This window comes from Hyla sarda, chromosome 3 (genome assembly GCF_029499605.1).
Source record: "Hyla sarda isolate aHylSar1 chromosome 3, aHylSar1.hap1, whole genome shotgun sequence".
NCBI lineage: Eukaryota > Metazoa > Chordata > Amphibia > Anura > Hylidae > Hyla > Hyla sarda.
This window is the reverse complement of record NC_079191.1, coordinates 419102446-419121552: the sequence shown is the minus strand read 5'-3', so window position 1 is coordinate 419121552 and position 19107 is coordinate 419102446. Positions and strand designations below refer to the sequence as shown.

The 19107-nt window shown below is 41.4% G+C and overlaps 1 protein-coding gene across 3 annotated transcripts in view; it reads left to right on the top strand.

The window, feature by feature from the left end:
• The window catches only part of USH2A (usherin), a 1021568-nt gene that overhangs the window by 143918 nt on the left and 858543 nt on the right, over positions 1-19107 (top strand). For all 3 annotated transcript variants that reach the window (XM_056568336.1, XM_056568335.1, XM_056568334.1), the window contains one exon: positions 3163-3358. In XM_056568336.1, the coding sequence (XP_056424311.1) occupies positions 3163-3358 (196 nt within the window). The remainder of the gene's footprint in view (positions 1-3162; positions 3359-19107) is intronic.

Genomic DNA, 19107 nt, shown 5'->3' with positions numbered 1-19107 from the left:
CGTATGTGCAATACAGACAAAGAATAAGTCAGTCAGCACTTTAGTTGATACCAAACTATTATATGGACCTGGCCTGCAGGTGCATGCTACTAGGCTAGATATACAGCAACAGAAGAATGCAGCAGCACACTGCCAGCACAAGGATATAGGTGAAACATGAACATGCAGTGAAAACTTTGTCTAGATATGAGACAGATAGATATAAGATAGATAGATAGAAAATAGATAGATATGAGATAGATAGATAGACGTAGGTAGATAGATGGATAGTGCCCACCATTATGAGTGCACTACCATGGTACCCCTTATTCCTAAGTATACACAACACAGCCCAGAGTACAAAGTGTTCATCACTTCTCAGTACTATACAGGAGCAGAGAGTTCAGTAATAGATAAGAGTGCCTGCTCCTGTACGCACATTCCATGGCACGCTACTACATTAGCATGGAAAAAGAACTGAAAACAAATCATGTGAGTGGCCATTACATCTGTATTGACAAATGTAATCTTACTAAATGAATAACACAGAGAAGCTAAATCATTTATGTTTTATTGAGCACAATGAGTAAACATCCCCATTGCAGGGGTTAAAAATGAGTAAACGCTTTATTATTCTTATGTACTTTTTATTATTGTAATATTTTGAGATAGATAGATGAATAGACTGCATGTAGGTTGTTACAAATAAGATAGATAAAGATGTAGTGCCAACCATTATGAGTGCACTATTTCATGATACCTCTTTAGGCCAAGATAAGTGCCCATTATCCAGCCCTAGGTACCCAGCATGCATCGTTACTCAGCACGGTACGGGAACAGGGAGTCCAGAAATAAGCAAGAGTGCCTGCTCCTGTATGTTACTATGATAACATAATGCACCGTGGCAAAAATTGTGAACAAAGGAATCATGCGGGTGTCCATTACATCTCTATAATAGTAATACTAATAATAATATAATAATAATTTTAGTTATTTATATAGCGTCAACAAATTCTGTAGCACTTTACAACTTTGGGGGTACTACATTACACACTAAAGATCCAAAGAGAAGGAGTAAAGGCCCTGCCCGCGAGAGCTTACAGACAATATTTGTGAAATTGAATTAAAGGGATACTCCGGTGAAAACCTTTTTTCTTTTAAATCAACTGGTGGCAGAAAGTTAAACATATTTGTAAATTACTTCTATTAAAAAATCTTAATCCTTCCAGTACTTATTAGCTGCTGAATGCTACAGAGGAAATGCCTTTCTTTTTGGAACACTGATGACATCACGAGCACAGTGCTCTCTGCTGACATCTCTGTCCATTTTAGCAACCGTGCATAGCAGATGTATGCTAAGGGCAGCATGGTGGCTCAGTGGTTAGCACTGCTGCCTTGCAGTGCGGGGGACTTGGGTTCAAATCCCACTAAGGACAACAATAAATAAAGCGTTTATATTATTATAATAACGTCAGCAGAGAGAACTGTGCTCGTGATGTCATCAGAGAGCATTCCAAAAAGAAAAGAATTTCCTCTGTAGTATTCAGCAGCTAATAAGTACAGGAAGGATTAAGATTTTATAATAGAATTAATTTACAAATATGTTTAACTTTCTGCCACCAGTTGATTTAAAAGAAAAAAGGTTTTCACTGGAGAACCCCTTTAAGCTAATAACTCAAAAAAGCTAAATCATTTTTGTCATATTAAGAACACTGTGTAAACATCCACAGTACAGGGGCAAAAAGCAAGTAACCCCTTTTGAATTTTTGCATAAAATACTTGTCAGGTTGTTAAAATCATAGACAACTAAACAAATAGCACACAAACTGTTGTAATGTGCATGTTTATTATTGAGCAGATGTAATAAACATCCACAATGCAGGGAGAAAAAGCAAGTGAACCTTTGAGTCAATGACTAGCTAATTGGTAAAAGGAGTTTCAGTTGAGGAGAAAAAACGGGAAAAGGTCACGAAAGCATCTCTAGAGATCTGGTTATATCTGATTCTACTCTCCCATGGAGTGGGCGTCCGGTGAAGATTACTCCAAGAGCTGATCCTAAAAGAGGTGAAACAGAACCCAAGAATGACACACAGAGACCTACAGAAGTAGCTCCACCATTGTCCATGGACAGTATGTGGTATTGTAGGTCAGCATCAATCAAGTAAATAGTCAGGAACTGCAATTCCAAACACAGCCTACGGAAAAGGATGGCGCTGCAACTGGAGAAAAGTAATTTTGTTTTTGTAGTCACATACTATGCCAGTATTGAGATCTGGTGAGAGATGATACCCTGGTGTTTGCTATACCAATGAGAGACTGACATTCATGTACCGTATTTTTCGCCCTATAGGACTCACCGGCGTATAAGACGCACCCAATCTATAGGTGCAAAATCTAAAAAAATAAAGATTTTGAACCCAATAGTGGTCTTCAACCTGCGGACCTCCAGATGTTGCAAAACTACAACTCCCAGCATGCCCGGACAGCCGTTGGCTGTCCGGGCATGCTGGGAGTTGTAGTTTTGCAACATCTGGAGGTCCGCAGATTGAAGACCACTGCATAGGAGGTAATACTCACGTGTCCCGCCGCTCTGGACCCGTCACTGCTGCCTTGGATGTCACTCAATCGCTGTCGCCGTGTCCCCGTCGCTCCGGAACGTCTCTGCTGCCCGGTATCCTTGCTCTCCGTCGCCACCATCACGTCGACGTGATGACGAGGAAGGAGAGCGCTGGCATACAGGGGATCCCTGAACGGAGAAGACACCGAGGAGGCGGGTAAAGTCCCTCCCGGTGTCCTGTAAGCACTAACCCGGCGATTCAGTCGGGCTGTTCCGGACCACCGCGGTAAAATCGCGGCGGTCCCGAACAGCCCGACTGAACAGCCGGGTTAGTGTCCCTTTCCCTTCATACGCTGCGGTCAGCTTTGATCGCCGCGCCTGAAGGGTTAATACAGGGCATCACCGCGATCGGTGATGTCTTGTATTAACCGCGGGTCCCCGCCGTTGATGGCTGCAGGGACCGCCGCGATAGGGGTGTATTCGCCATATAAGACGCACCGACTTTTCCCCCCCAGTTTTGGGGAAGAAAAAGTGCATCTTATACGTCGTAAAATACGGTATTTTATTTGCTTGCTTTTTTCTCCTTTTAATCTACTTTATTGTCGATAACCATTTATGTGTTACAGCTCGGAGGTCAGTGCAGATGTAAAGCGAATGTTTGGGGCAGGAGATGTGATCAGTGCAAAGATGGATTTTACAATTTGCAGGAATCCGACCCTAACGGCTGCCAACCCTGTCACTGCAACACATCCGGAACGATCGATGGAAGTCACATATGTCATCGTGTCACAGGCCAGTGCCAGTGCAAAACACACGTCATTGGTAAGTACTGGTAAAAACCCCAAAACCCCAACAGAGGGATATACTGTATTCTTTAGGTTCATTTTATTCTGTTTCTTATTTGAGTTTTATACAAAATATTTTGGCCGAATAAAGCCGATTCAAAGTAAAGATGGAGGTCTTGTCCATAGCAGCCAATCAGATTGCTCACGGGCAACTTTTTGGTTAGCCGACATTGGAGCCTATAAAATTGATTTAGATGTTTTTCTTTTAGCCTCAAATTTCTTAAAGCAGTTGCCAAACTGTGGTCCTTTAGCTGATGCAAAACTTCCAGCATGGTCCCTTGACAGGATGGTCACCAATAGGCTTATAAATGCAATTTCAGCCATTTGCATTCTTCAGTTTGTTAAAATAGCAATCCTTCATAAACTGCTCAAAAAAATAAAGGGAACACTTAAACAACACAATGTAACTCCAAGTCACTGACACTTCTGTGAAATCACACTGTCCACTCAGGAAGAACACTGATTGATAATCAATTTCACATGCTGTTGTGCAAATGGAACAGACAACAGGGCGAAATAATAGGCAATTAGCAAGACACCCCCAATAAAGGAATGGTTCTGCAGGTGGTGACCACAGACCACTTCTCAGTTCCTATGCTTCCTGGCTGATGTTTTGGTCACTTTTGAATGATGGCGGTGCTTTCACTATAGTGGTAGCATGAGACGAAGTCTACAACCCACACAATTGGCTCAGGTAGTGCAGCTCATCCAGGATGGCACATCAATGCAAGCTGTGGCAAGAAGGTTTGCTGTGTCTGTCAGCGTAGTGTCCAGAGCATGGAGGCGCTACCAGGAGACAGGCCAGTACATCAGGAAACGTGGAGGAGGCCGTAGGAGGGCAACAACCCAGCAGCAGGACTGCTACCTCTGCCTTTGTGCAAGGAGGAGCACTGCCAGAGCCCTGCAAAATGACCTTTATCAGGACACAAATGGGCATGTGTCCGCTCAAACGGTCAGAAACACACTCCATGAGGGTGGTATGAGGGCCCGACGTCCACAGGTAGGGGTTGTGCTTACAGCCCAACCCTGTGCAGGACGTTTGGCATTTGCCAAAGAACACCAAGATTGGCAAATTCGCCACTGGCACCGTGCGCTCTTCGCAGATGAAGGCAGGTTCACACTGAGCACATGTAACAGATGTAACAGAGTCTGGAGACGCCGTGGAGAATGTTCTTCTGCCTGCATCATCCTTAAGCATGACTGGTTTGGTGGTGGGCAGTAATGGTGTGGGGTGGCATTTCTTTGGGGGGCCGCACAGCCCTCCATGTGCTTGCCAGAGGTAGCCTGACTGCCATTAGGTACGGAGATCAGATCCTCAGACCCCTTGTGAGCCCATATGCTGGTGTGTTTGGCCATGGGTTCCTCCTAATGCAAGAAAATGCTAGACCTCATGTGGCTGGAGTGTATCAACACTTCCTGCAAGAGAAAGGCATTGATGCTATGGACTGGCCCGCCCGTTCCCCAGACCTGAATCCGATTGAGCACATCTGGGACATTATGTCTCGCTCCATCCACCAATGCCACGTTGCACCACAGACTGTCCAGGAGTTGGCGGATGCTTTAGTCCATCAGGAGCATGCCCAGGCATTGTAGGGAGGTCATACGGGCACGTGGAGGCCACACACACTACTGAGCCTCATTTTGACTTGTTTTAAAGACATTACATCGAAGTTGGATCAGCCTGTAGTGTGGTTTTCCACTTTGATTTTGAGTGTGACTCCATATCCAGACCTCCATGGGTTGATAAATTTGATTTCCATTGATAATTTTTGTGTGATTTTGTTGTCAGCGCATTCAACTATGTAAAGAGGAAAGTATTTCATATGATTAGTTCCTTCATTCAGATCTAGGATGTGTTATCCTAGTGTTCCCTTTATTTTTTTGAGCAGTGTATATTAAGGTTATCCTACATATAAGATAGGGATAGACATAAGGCTATCCTTCATATAAGATAGGGATAGGCATAAGACTATCCTTCATATAAGATAAGGATAGGCATAAGGTTATCCTTCATATAAGATAGGGATAGGCATAATGCTATGCTTCATGTAAGATAGGGATAGGCATAAGGCTATTCTTCATGTAAGACAGTATTAGGCATAAGGCTATCCTTCATATAAGATAGGGATAGGCATAAGGCTATCCTTTATATAAGATAGGGATAGGCATAAGGCTATCCTTCATATAAGATAGGGATAGGCATATGACTATCATTCATATAGGATAGAGACAAGGACTTTCCATACTATTCAGAATATTAGGGAAGACTAGATGGGTCAGATGGTTCTTATATGCCAACATGAAGAACATCCTCTATGAAGCCATTTTGGGGTCCTCCATTTGTTACTCAGACATCCATATCTAGTCAAGTATACACCAATGTTTTCTCTTCTCGCAACCCACCATTTATTGTTTTTATTACTTAAAGATCTGTGCAATGTTATCGATATGGGAGTATGGTGGATCTATGTGTTGTGAAAGCAATATGTATGCAGTGTGTAATAATGGTGTCCTATTGGAAATTTTATATAATACAGTCACACAGGCTGACACTTCCTGTTCTGTTGAGATCATTCTCCAGCAGTCTCGTCATTATCATCAATACAGGGAGGGTAATTATGACAGGTATCTGTATATTTAGATAACAAAGGATCCACCATTCACAATAGCTGATGGTCACAGCTACATTCCTCCTCCCCTGCCCAGTGACCTCTGCACCATCCATAGAAGGTAATGAGTAATCTCTAGTCCACAGGTTCCTATGTCCATGGGGTTTCCACAGATTAGACAAGATGGCTACCCACATTATCATATACACAATATAATTATTATTTTTTTTTTTTTTAAACACCCATTTACTATTCCTTAAAACATCCAAATGTGAAACTCTGCAACCTGTAGTCCAATTGTACATCTAAGATAAAAATTGCTGGCAAGGCCAGTATGAAGCACATCTATGCACAATATGGCCATTGCCCGTCCTGTGAGGTACAATTATTGTGGAATGCCCATTTGTTATCTGACCATATGAAAACTTCTTGGTGGATTAAAGGAGTTATTTAAAAATTCATATTCTGCTTGGGACGAGAGAAAAAAATTAAGCTATACTTACCTAGTCCTTGTCCTTTGCTGCCCCCCCCCCCCCAACTCTTGTTAAGCTCCATCTATTCCTCTGATCTTCTTTCTGCTTCTGTAACTAGGGCTCTTAGCAGGACCTGCCCAATCACTAGTCAAGACAGGACATCTCTGTGGCCAGTGATTGGCTGAGATGGCGGGTCCTTCTCCAAGTGCCTGTCTTAAAGCAAAAAGAAGACAGAAGATCAGGGGACCATATTAAGACTAATGGGAGCTGTGGGGACGTACCTTCCCTGATCTCCCACAACCGATATTCCCACAGCTTCTAGTTCTAACCGTTGTCAGCTGCTTCGTGTGCTCTGCTGTCCCTGCAGAAAATTCCCCCTCAACTAATCACAGACTGAGGCATGCCATCACTATGGTCATCAAAACTTCAGGGGATCAGGGCAGGTGAGTATGGTTCCTTTTTTTTTTTTTTTTTACAATTCGTAAAAGCCGAATATTTTTATACATATTATCAATTGGTTTCTTTATTTTTACAGGGCACTGTACATATGATAAGAGTTAAAATATATAAGTAGAATGGAGGAAATTTAGAGTAAATAACCGACTACTACAGAGGGAGAGAGGTCCCTGGTCATGAGGGTTTATATTCTACAAGGGGATGGGAAGGGACCAGTAGGTGAGGGAGACAGCTGGTCGTCTAAGCAAACAAATAAATAAAATAAATAAATATAAATATAATATAGAAAACAATATATATATATATATATATATATATATACAATATATACACATATATATATATATATATATATATATATATATAAATATATATATATATATATATATATACTTATTAAATAAAAGTCATGCTGCAAATGCTCCCAGATTACTGTAGACCACCAGGAAATAAAACATATACATCCCTCATGTATCCTGGACCATCAAGCATGTATATTAACCCCCTCTTTACTGTCTCCTCTTCTACCACAACTAGTGGCAATAACATACAAGCTATCTTAGACCACTAGGAAGGTTAAGACTATGACATATATATTTTTTCCTTTAAAATTGTCTAAACTTAGGAGCATCCAATAGTGGAGTTTATTTTATAGTCTAAATAATATATATTTTCCTCTTAATACCAACATACTAGGATCCTTCCAATATTGACTTCACTTCATTTCCTTCCTATATATACAGTATCTCCCTTTTGGTACATTAGCACTTCGCAAGACTGTTTTAGTCCTAATGAGGTCTAAGCAAATCATTCTTATGTCAGGTTTCTTATTAAACCAAAATAAATGGATTTTTCTTTTTTTACATTTTTTTTTCTTTCCTGGGTCCAGTGTGATAAATCGTTCCCTTTCCCCATTATATTTCTTTGAACTGTTCTTATGAAATGCAAAATAAGTCAACATAATTCCACTGATCGTGTACATGGGCAGGGTTACTTATCAAGGGCTATATAATTTTAATTTTGTAATTCAATGCCAAACTGATTATAATAAACTACCGCCTCCTGTGTTATTTATCATGTTCTTTTACAAGACGCTCTTTTTTGTTTGTGGCTCCCACAGGTATTTTTCAAAAATTAGATTTGATTATAGCAATTTATTACTTTCAAAATATTTGAGGGGTGCTACGGCTACATAAGGACAAAATTTATCAAGTGCCTGAAATACACTGTGCATATAATACATTTTGAAATGTTGATGTATGGGAATATTATGATAAAGTGAGCACAGGACTGCAGGCATACCTGTCGAAATATCTTTGTAGAAAGCGGAAAAAACATAACCAGTTTAAGCGTTTTTAAATTACACTGATATTATATGTTTTTTATAATTTTTTTATTCTTTTTTATTAATGTGATTTTTGGTATAAAGGCTTTAACATAGTTTATTGAAATTGCCTGATAACAGTGTAATGTATACGGGAATATATTATGGTTCCTACATATGATAACACGGGTTTAGCCTGTTCATTAATTAAATTAATGTTCTTAAAGCCGATGTAGAGAAATATGCTATTGTGCGTTGTGAGGGAGTGACATAAATGATCCTTAGTTGTTTTCAGACTCTATTTTACCTAGGGCAAAAATTAATGGGGTCATCCACCCTAATAAAATGTATGGTCATTGGTATTATGTAGGTGTGAGTCCTACTCCCAACACCTTATCAGATCAGCTGTTTAAAGGAGCCATTCAAGTGAACTGGACAATGCAGCAGTATGTTGCGCCACTGCTGGTAAAAGTAGAACAATGCAGGTACAAGCGTAGTAAATATTGAAGAGGCTGCAGTACTTGCCCTTTCGGTATAGGTACTAAGAGTTCCACCCATGAGGATCTAATATTTTCAATACACATTTCATAGGGCTAACCCCTTAAGAACCCTTTTAAGTCCCTGGCAATCGGTGTGTATCTGAACACCCTGCAGCCTCTTAGTAAACCCCCCTCACCTGACACCCAGTTCCAGGTTTGCTAGTCCTACCAGACCCCCCCCCCCCCCCCCCCCCCCCCGCCCATTCAGTCATGGTCCTTCTGATTATAATTATAAATTATACTGCCTATAAAGACTGTATATCATTAAAGGGGTACTGATCGCGGGGATCCTGCCGCTGGGGACGCCGTGATCTTGCACGCAGCACCCCGTTAGAATCAGTCCCCGTGATCTTGCACGCAGCACCCCGTTAGAATCAGTCCCCGGAGCGTGCAACCCTATGGGAGGGGACCCCCGCGATCAGGCATCTTATCCCCTATCTTTTTGATAGGGCATAAGATGTCTTAGCGCCGGAGTACCCCTTTAGTCAACATAAATGCATCTCATCACAATTAAAGAATCAGATGCATATATGCATTGGTTGCTATATATAAGAACTTGAAATTTTAGTCTTTACTGGTTTTCACAAATGAAGTCCATCTTGTTGTCCAGACAAATGAGTAATCTTTGAAAACTTTGAAAAATCGTCAAATGAAGCTTTACCACTCCAAAACATTTATGGATATCTCAATGGAAACTCTTCATGAATAGAATGAAGGTGCTTCTGCTCTCACACCCCCCAACATTAATTAAGACCATAATGAGTTAATCTAGACCCGACACTCAGAGACCAGCATCTTTAATTTAGTCTATGACCCACCAAATTAAAGGGGTTGTCTGGCACCAAGAAAAATGAATGCAGGGCCTCAGGCTGGTATAAATATATAAAAAAAAAGTTATACTCACCGGCCTATCCTCCACCCAAAACTTGCCAATGGTATCCAGTCCCCATTATGCAGAGCATTCTGCTTTCAGCTTGATGCTCAGGAAATGCTTGCTCAGCCAATCACTGCACATAGCTGTGCCCCACAAGAGCTACTGTATGGCTTAGTGGGCATTTCCTGTGTATAGAGACAAAAGCGGGAAGCTCTGCCTATCATTTACTGGACACTGTTGGAATGCAGAGGATCAGGGGAAGGTGAGTATACTTTTTGCCAGCCTACAAAGAAAAAATTGTGGTGCCAGGCAAACCCTTTAACTGAAAACCCCAAAGATAATTCAGACTCCAAATTTAGACATCCAGGATTAATTTAAACCCCAGTCTTAAAGCCATATTACCAATTCAGATCTCAGACTCAGTCCCCCAAATTTAGTTTAGACCACGTGGTAGTAGAGCCATGGGTTTTACAAAAGGACTCCAGGAGAGGAAAAAGAGAACCCAGATGGACAGCTATGTCTCCCCAGTTCCTGTCACCTTTCTTCAATAAGTGTCAGCATCGGTCCCACATCAGTGGCACCCAGATTCAGTTCAACATTAGTTCACACCCCAAAATTATTTGAAACTCCCAGTTTCAGAGTAAGATATTTAATTAAGACCTTAGAATTAGGCCCCCCAAATCAGTTCAGATCCCTCAGACTTCCTCATTGTAGGGTCACAGGAGGAAGCGGACAGGAGAAAAAAGAGCAAACACAGGTGGTTCATCTTCCCAGGCCGTGTCAACCTACTCTTTATTAAGTGTCATTGCCACAATGCATTGGTGGAGCTCAGTTTGGGAACCCTAAAAGAATTTAAGTTCCCAAAATGACTGAGACCTCCAAAGTCATTTAAAGGGGCACTCCGCTGCTCAGCGTTTGTAACAAACTGTTCCGAACGCTGGAGCTGGCAGCTCAGGACGTCATAGCCCCGCCCCCTCATGATGTCACACCCTGTCCCCTCAATGCAAGTCTATGGGAGGGGGCGTGACAGCCGCCACGCCCCCTCTCATAGACTTGCATTGAGGGGGTAGGGCATGACATCATGAGGGGCCAGGGTTATGACATCACAAGCTCCCGGCGCCGGCTCCAGCGTTTGGAACAGTTTGTTCCGAAAGCTGAGCAGCGGAGTACCACTTTAAGACCTAAATTTAAGAGCTGTATTATTAATTCAGACCACAGGCTAAGGCTCCTCTTAAAAACAGGTGGTGCAGCCGTAGGTCTTGCAAGAGGACACGGCCAGGAGAGAAACGGGTAAACGCATCTGGACAGCTGCACCTCCTGAGCCCAGTCACCTCTCTAATAAGTGCCTGCACCATTCTGCATTAGTGAATTCAGCGGCAGCAGAGACAGGGGCACATTGTGGCAACCCTTGCTATAGTATTTACCGTATTCTATTAGGACTAATCCTTTAAAAAATAACATTTTACAACTTCCAGGAAGACAGGCTCAAATAACCAGGAATTTTATTTATAGAAATATTTGGCTACAAGTAAATATAAGGGGCAGCCCATGTACTGTGTCTGGGAGATGCCCCCTAGGCCTTTGTCATTCACGTTAAGAATAGATTACCTGTCAGAAATATGTATGGCGTATTCAAATAAGCCCTGTGCATATTTATAAAAGCGATACCCCACGAATCCACACAGACCAAATTTAATAGTACAAAATGAGTCATAATTCTTGTTAACAATACATTTATTTTTAACATTTCAAGCAGTCGATGTTTCGATGCTTTTATTTTTTTATTTTTATTTTTTTCCTTATTGAAATTAAATGATATGCCTTAGGTGGCTCATTCATCAATGCTAAAAGAACTTGCCTATTGTCGAGCAGTTCCTGAATTTTTATCCCTATACATAATGTATTTTCATCCAGTTTAATAGATGCATTTTGTCCATGTACATACTTAAATGCGTGCGCTGCGTGTTCATATATTTTAGGTCAGTAATGTTTTATTATAACTGGGGGGGAATTGTTCACTGGGAGCTACAGTTTATGGCTGACTTATTGTGTTGTGTATTTTTATTTAAAACAGAAGGGACGTTTGCTTTAGGTAAAACACCTCTGCTACATGGGGCCGGCTTCTGTTCCTTCTTTGTGTTATGTATGTGATCTAAAATAATAGAGGGTTCATGCCCTATGCTATACTTTTAAATGGGGCCCCCAGATCAGACTCTTATAGGTAGCCATACACATTGGTAGGATGATGGCTGAAAAAAACATTGAATGAATGATTGTCTGATCATTTCACAGACACAGCCGAACATTGGAGCAGTTCAAACGGGTCAAATAGTATCAGCAACAACAGGCAAAGCTTGAACAATCTTTCTGAGAATATTCTTTCCTGAAAGATTGTCTATGGCCAAAACATCTTTGCTGAACAAAACATCATGAAAACCCAGAATGTGTCGACAGATAACAACAATTCGGTCCAAATCTAGTCTGCCAAATATTCTGAATACCATCAATAGTCCCTGGCCTTATCTTATATAAAGGATAGCCAAATGCCTATCCCTATCTTATGTGAAGGATAGCCTTATGTCTATCCCTATCTTATATGAAGGATAGTCTTATACCTATCCCTATCTTATATGAAGGATAGCCTTATGTCTATCCCTATCTTATATGAAGGATAGTCTTATACCTATCCCTATCTTATATGAAGGATAGCCTTATACCTATCCCTATCTTATATGAAGGATAGCCTTATGTCTATCCCTATCTTATATGAAGGATAGTCTTATACCTATCCCTATCTTATATGAAGGATAGCCTTATGTCTATCCCTATCTTATATGAAGGATAGTCTTATACCTATCCCTATCTTATATGAAGGATAGCCTTATGCCTATCCCTATCTTATTTAAATGATAGCCTTATACCTATCCCTATCTTATATGAAGGATATCCTTATGCCTATCTCTATCTTATATGAAGGATAGCCATATGCCTATCCCTATCTTATGTAAAGGATAGCCTCATGCCTATCCCTATCTTATATGAAGGATACCCTTATGCCTACCCATATCTTATTTGAAGGATAGCCTTATTCCTATCCCTATCTTATATGAAGGATAGCCTTATGACTATCCCTATCTTATATGGAGGATAGCCTTATGCCTATCCTGTGCATTCTTAAACTACTTCACTGTATTTGCAACTATCACTTTTGCTAGAAGGCTATTCTATGCATTTACTACTCTCTCAGTAAAGTAATACTTAACCCATAATTACTCCAGAAACATTAGCCCCTCTAATGTAAAATTATATCCATCTTGTAAATCTCCTCTCTTCCTTTACTGTGTTGATTCCCTTTATGTATATGAAAGTCTCTATCATATCCCCTCTGTCTCTTCTTTCTTCTATACATGTTAAGGTCCTCTAATCTTTCCTGGTAAGTTTTATCCTGCAATCCATGTACTAGTTTAGCATCTTCTCTGAACTCTCTCCAGTGTATCCATATCCTTCTGGAGTTACGGCCTCTAGTACTGCACACAATACTTCAAGTGAGGTCTCACCAGTGTTCTGTACAGCGGCATGAGCACTTCCCTCTTCTAATATATTTCCCTTTACACCCATGAGCACTTCACTCTATTGTTAATACTTCTCCCTAGACACCCATGAGCACTTCCCTCTTTACTGCTAATACCTCTCCCTATACACCCATGAGCACTTCCCTCTCTGCTGCTAAGACCACTTCCTATACATTCATGAGCAATTCCTTTTCTACTGCTAAGACCTCTTCCTATAAACTCATGAGAACATCCCTCTCTACTGCCAATACGTCTCCCTATCCACCCATAAGCACTTCCTTCTACTGCTAATGCCTTTCTCTATACACCCATGATAACTTCCCTCTCTACTGCTAAGACCTCTCCCTATACGCTCATAAGCACTTCCCTCTTTACTGCTAATACCTCTCCCTATACACCCATGAGCACTTCCCTCTCTTCTGTTAATACCTCTCTCTATACATCCATGAGCACTTCCCTCTCCATTATTAATACCCCTCCCTATACACCCATGAGCACTTCCCTCTCTACTGCTAATACATCTCCCTATCCACCCATAAGCATTTCCTTCTAATGCTAATGCCTTTTCTCTATACACCCATGAGCACTTCCCTCTCTATTGCTAATTCCTCTCTGTATACACCCATGGGCACTTCCCTCTCTACTGATAATACCTCTCCCTATACACAACAGACGTTGTTGCATTGTCCAAAAACTGTACACCTGCCACATTAAAAATCTGTATCCAACTACGATGCTTAATATGGCCACATACAGGATGCCTAACTACTGTATGTGCCATCAGTTTTGCAGTGATTTTTCTCTGTTTAGTCTCTTTTTCCTATATTGAAGTTTTGGGTCATTTTTTTGGTCACATGACTTCAACACTTTGTCCTGAAAGTAAAGTTCCTCTGGGAAGTGCAGCAGAAGCACATCTCTGAAGATTTACATTTCTGCCCGGTTCGTCGCTGTGATGTCACTGGGTGATACTTTATAAAATTCATTACACAGATCAACATTTCAGTCTTAAAATATCTTCTTGGGGTAACGTGAATTGAAACCAGATTACATCGGCATATTTGCCACTTTGGTGACAATAAAATCGTGTCACTTATATTGTCCCTCGTTAAAGATTTTCACCGTGTGTTTTTACGAAAATCAATCTGATAATGTTCAGCACTTAAAGTTAAGACCTAATAAAAAAAAAATTGCAAAGGGGTCTTAAAATTTTGCCGACACCAAAAGAAAAAATCCACGAGAGGTAAAAGTGAAAATGAGCTTTTTCTGACAGAGGTCTGATCAGATGTCTTCAGAGTCAGGTTATTAAATAAAGGGAATCTGAGTATCTGAGTAAAACCCTATAAGAGTCAATTCACTCCATACAGCTAGGTATCAAAGTTATCACAATGGAAGAAATGATTAAATAAATAAAAAAGAAAGAAAACACTAAAATTTATTACACAAATCAGCTCTTTGGCCAAATGCTGTAACTTTGACATTGGAATATGGGCCGCCGTGTTGCCGAGAGGCTCATTGAATTCAATGGGCCGGATATAGTCTAATTGTAACTACATTTGGTCCATGTATACACTCTCTTTGGTAGACTACATTTCGAGTCCTGCACATACAGTGGGAGATTCATCAAGACCTGTGCTGAAGAAAAGTTGACCAGTTGCCCATAGCAACCAATCAAATAGCTTCTTTCACTTTTGAAAAGGCCTCTGAAAAATAAAAGAAGTAATCTGATTGGTTGCTATGGGCAACTGGTCAACTTTTCCTAAGCACGGTCTTGATGAATCTCCCCCACAGTGTGTACTGTTTGTTCAGGAAATTGACTAAATGTAGTCACAATTAAACTCCATTTGGGCCATTAAAGTCCATGGGCCCATCGGTAACAAGTCTCGGGTATGGCAGCGGTCTGCAAACTGTGGACCTCTAGTTACATAGTTACATAGTTAGTACGGTCGAAAAAGACATATGTCCATCAAGTTCAACCAGGGAATTAAGGGGTAGGGGTGTGGCGCGATATTGGGGAAGGGATGGGATTTTATATTTCTTCATAAATGTTGCAAAACCCCAACTCCCAGCATGCCCAGACAGCTGTTGGCTGGAAGTTGGGATTTTGCTAAATCTAGAGGTCCACAGTCTGGGGACCGCTTGCCTAAGGTCTACAGCAGGAACAAATAGGAACAGCAGACTAAACTGAGAGATATTGCACTAGTAGTTGTGTGTGACATTGAGATATGTAGGAAGAAAGACTTTGGTGTCTGAACCTTTCATGTCAGGTGATACACCTGTCTCCGTATTCCGTTCTGCCGCCAGATTCTGAAGCACATGCTGTCATGCTGTCCCTGAGGGCAAGGGTCATCCTCACTGACGTAATGTGGTGGGCCAATGGGCCTATTCAAGTCTGAACCTACCAAGTCAGGTGAAAATGCTCCTTTCCCTGTATCTCTGCCTGCCCCAAGAGCCTGGGGCACATGCTATACCCTGTCCCTGAGGGAAAGGGTAGTCCTTGCTGAGTGATGTGGTGGGCTGATGGGCCTATTCGCATCTGAACTTATCATGTCAGGTAAAAATACCCCTGTCCCCGTATTCCTTTCCACCCCCGGAGCCTAGGGCACATGCTATACCCTTTTCCCTAGGGCAAGGGTCGTCCTCGCTGGCGTGATGTGGTGGGCCGATGGGCCTATTTGAGTCTAAACCTATCATGTCAGGTGCAAATACTCCTGTCCCTGTATCCCTATCTGCCCCCAGAGTTTGGGGCACATGCTATACCCTGTAGCTGAGGATTTTGTCGTCCTCACTGATGTTATGAGGTAAGCCGATGGGCCTATTCTATCTCCCACACACACTTTCCAGTTCTACTTCTTATATTTTTGCGCTTATCACGTTCTTAAATGATCACATCCTTTGAAGAAAGTGAAATGATAATTAGCAGATAGTTACAGAAAATAATTATAATGTATGCTGAATAAATTCCAGGCCAAGCCCAGTAATGTTGTCATTAATCACTGCCACGCTGCAGCCATGTTTTTTGTGTCCTCACGAAAATACAGAATTAAAGCATTAATTTTCCGCAAATTGATACTGAGAGAAGTTTCCACCCCTAGTCTTGGAATATGCAAATTACAGGACAATAATTGAAGTGTGCGACCGCAGAGGATACGTTCTCGAATTAGGGAAAGTCTCCATGTTTGACGCTGAACATGCCGGTTGGGGTCGCGACCTTGTCCTGTTCTGACAATTTTATAACTGTGGAGATTATCTTGTGTGCTCAAAATGGCAAAACTGCTAGGATCAGAGTGACACAAGGTATAAAAGGGGTAAAAACAATGTAAGAATATACTCAATGTGAATTTTTACATACTCTTCAATTTGCTTACTTCAATTTGGTATGATGGACTCAAAGAAGGAACATGAAGGCCTCAGTGTAAAATCTAAACCAGGATCCTCACCTACTGTGGGCCCTCTACTGGGTCCTCTAGGCACCAGGACCAATGTGCAACTCCGACCTCTGCTCCCTCTATAGCTGAACAGAACTTGAATCACAGTATTCCAGTCCCTAAAACGTATCCCCTATCTATCCCCTATATATAATGGGGGTCCGACCTTGGGACCCACCCACCATCTCCAGAATGGGGCCCCTACTCTCCCCACTGCATGGAGTGATGCATTGGGAAGAAGGCCAGCTGTATACTGCATATATAGCTTCCATTATTGGAGATATACTATATGAGATAGATAGATAGATAGATAGATAGATAGATATGTGATAGATAGATATGAGATAGATATGTGATAGATAGATATGAGATAGATAGATATGTGATAGATAGATAAATAAATAGATATGAAATAGATAGATAGATATGAGATAGATAGATAAATAGATAGATATGAAATAGATAGATAGATATGAGATAGATAGATATGAGATATATAGATAGATATGAGATAGATAGATAGATAGATATGAGATAGATAGATATGTGATAGATATGAAATAGATAGATAGATATGATATAGATAGATAGATAGATACTCCACAATGGCTGCGAGAGGCAGCCGAAATGTCACCATTGTTTGGTGAATAAAGCCACACATTTTTCACCAAAGCTACCTGTGTGCCGCTGTTTTCTGCTATTTACTTCATCTGGGACTCTTGGGACCAAGTCCATCTGCAGCGAGCACCAACTTGAACTGTTTATTTGTGCAGTGCTGCCCATATCTTTCCTTCTGCTAGATAGATAGATAGATAGATAGATATGAGATAGATAGATATGAGATAGATAGATAGATATGAGATATATAGATAGATAGATATGAGATGGATAGATATGAGATGGAAAGATAGATAGATAGATAGATAGATAGAAAGGAGATAGATATGAAATAGATAGATAGATATGAGATAGATAGATATGAGATGGATAGATAGATAGATAGATAGATAGATAGAAAGGAGATAGATAGGAATGAGATAGATAGATAGATATGAGATGGATAGATAGATAGATAGATAGGTATGAGATAGATAGATATGAGATAGATAGATATGAGATGGTTAGATAGATGTGAGATAGATATGAGATAGATAGATAGATATGAGATAGATAGATAGATATGGGATAGATAGATAGATATGAGATAGATAGATAGATGAGATAGATAGATGAGATAGATAGATATGAGATAGATAGATAGCTAGATAGATATGAGATAGATAGATAGCTAGATAAAAATCCAGAAAGCAGCAGCACACAAAGGATCTTGTGAAAAAGATGTGATTTATTCCATTTCCAGTGCACAAAAAATGGAGCAACGTTTCCGCAGCCTCTCGCTGCCTTTCTCAAGCTCGAGCTCATCTATATGGCTGTTGTCCTTGGCAACCAAATCCTGTCACTTTATTCAGGTGAGTGGAAAAATAATTCTCCCCATAGTTGGATGCTCATATCAAGGGTAACAATGTCGCAACGGACACATACAGATCTGATGCTTGGGGGTGGTGTCATTGTAGTCCCCTGTGTATAGGGAGCATCGGGAGGAGCCTTATCAGTGCGTCATATGTATCACTTACACCAGCACCGGATCAGGGACATTCCAGTAACCTAGACTAGAGGTCCTCTCTTGTCATCCATGATCCCTTGCCCACACAGTTAAAGGGAATTTACACCAAGTTACCCCCAACATACATACATAGATTTCATGCATACCTGTTGCAATGACAGTGTTCCCCTTGTATAAGATGTTATCTCGAAACATCAGATAGAGGCAGGTCTGATGTAAAATAATTCGTTTCTCAGCAAGCTTGGTTGCAGGTTGCCATGGGTAACGGATTTATTTTTTTTTGCAAAAAGGAAAAAAAGCATACAAAATCCTCATGTGAAGTACCGTATTTTTCACCGTATAAGAAGCACTTTTTTTTCCCCAAAACTGGGGGGGAAAAGTCGGTGCATCTTATACAGCGAATACACCCCTATCACGGCGGTCCCTGCGGCCATCAACGGCGTGGACCCGCGGCTAATACAGGACATCACCGATCGCGGTGATGCCCTGTATTAACCCTTCAGACACGGCAATCAAAGCTGACCACCGCGTCTGAAGGGAAAGTGACACTAACCCGGCTGTTCAGTCGGGCTGTTCGGGACCGCCGCGATTTCACCGCGGCGGTCCCGAACAGCCCGACTGAATAGCCTGGTTAGTGCTTACAGGACACCGGGGGGGACCTTACCTGCCTCCTCGGTGTCTTCTCCGTTCAGGGATCCCCTTTATGGCCTGCGCTCTCCTTCCTCGTCATCACGTCGGAGAGCGAGGATACCCGGCCGGCAGCAGAGACGTTCCGGAGCGATGGGGATACGGCGACAGCGATGGAGCGACATCCAGGGCAGCGGTAACGG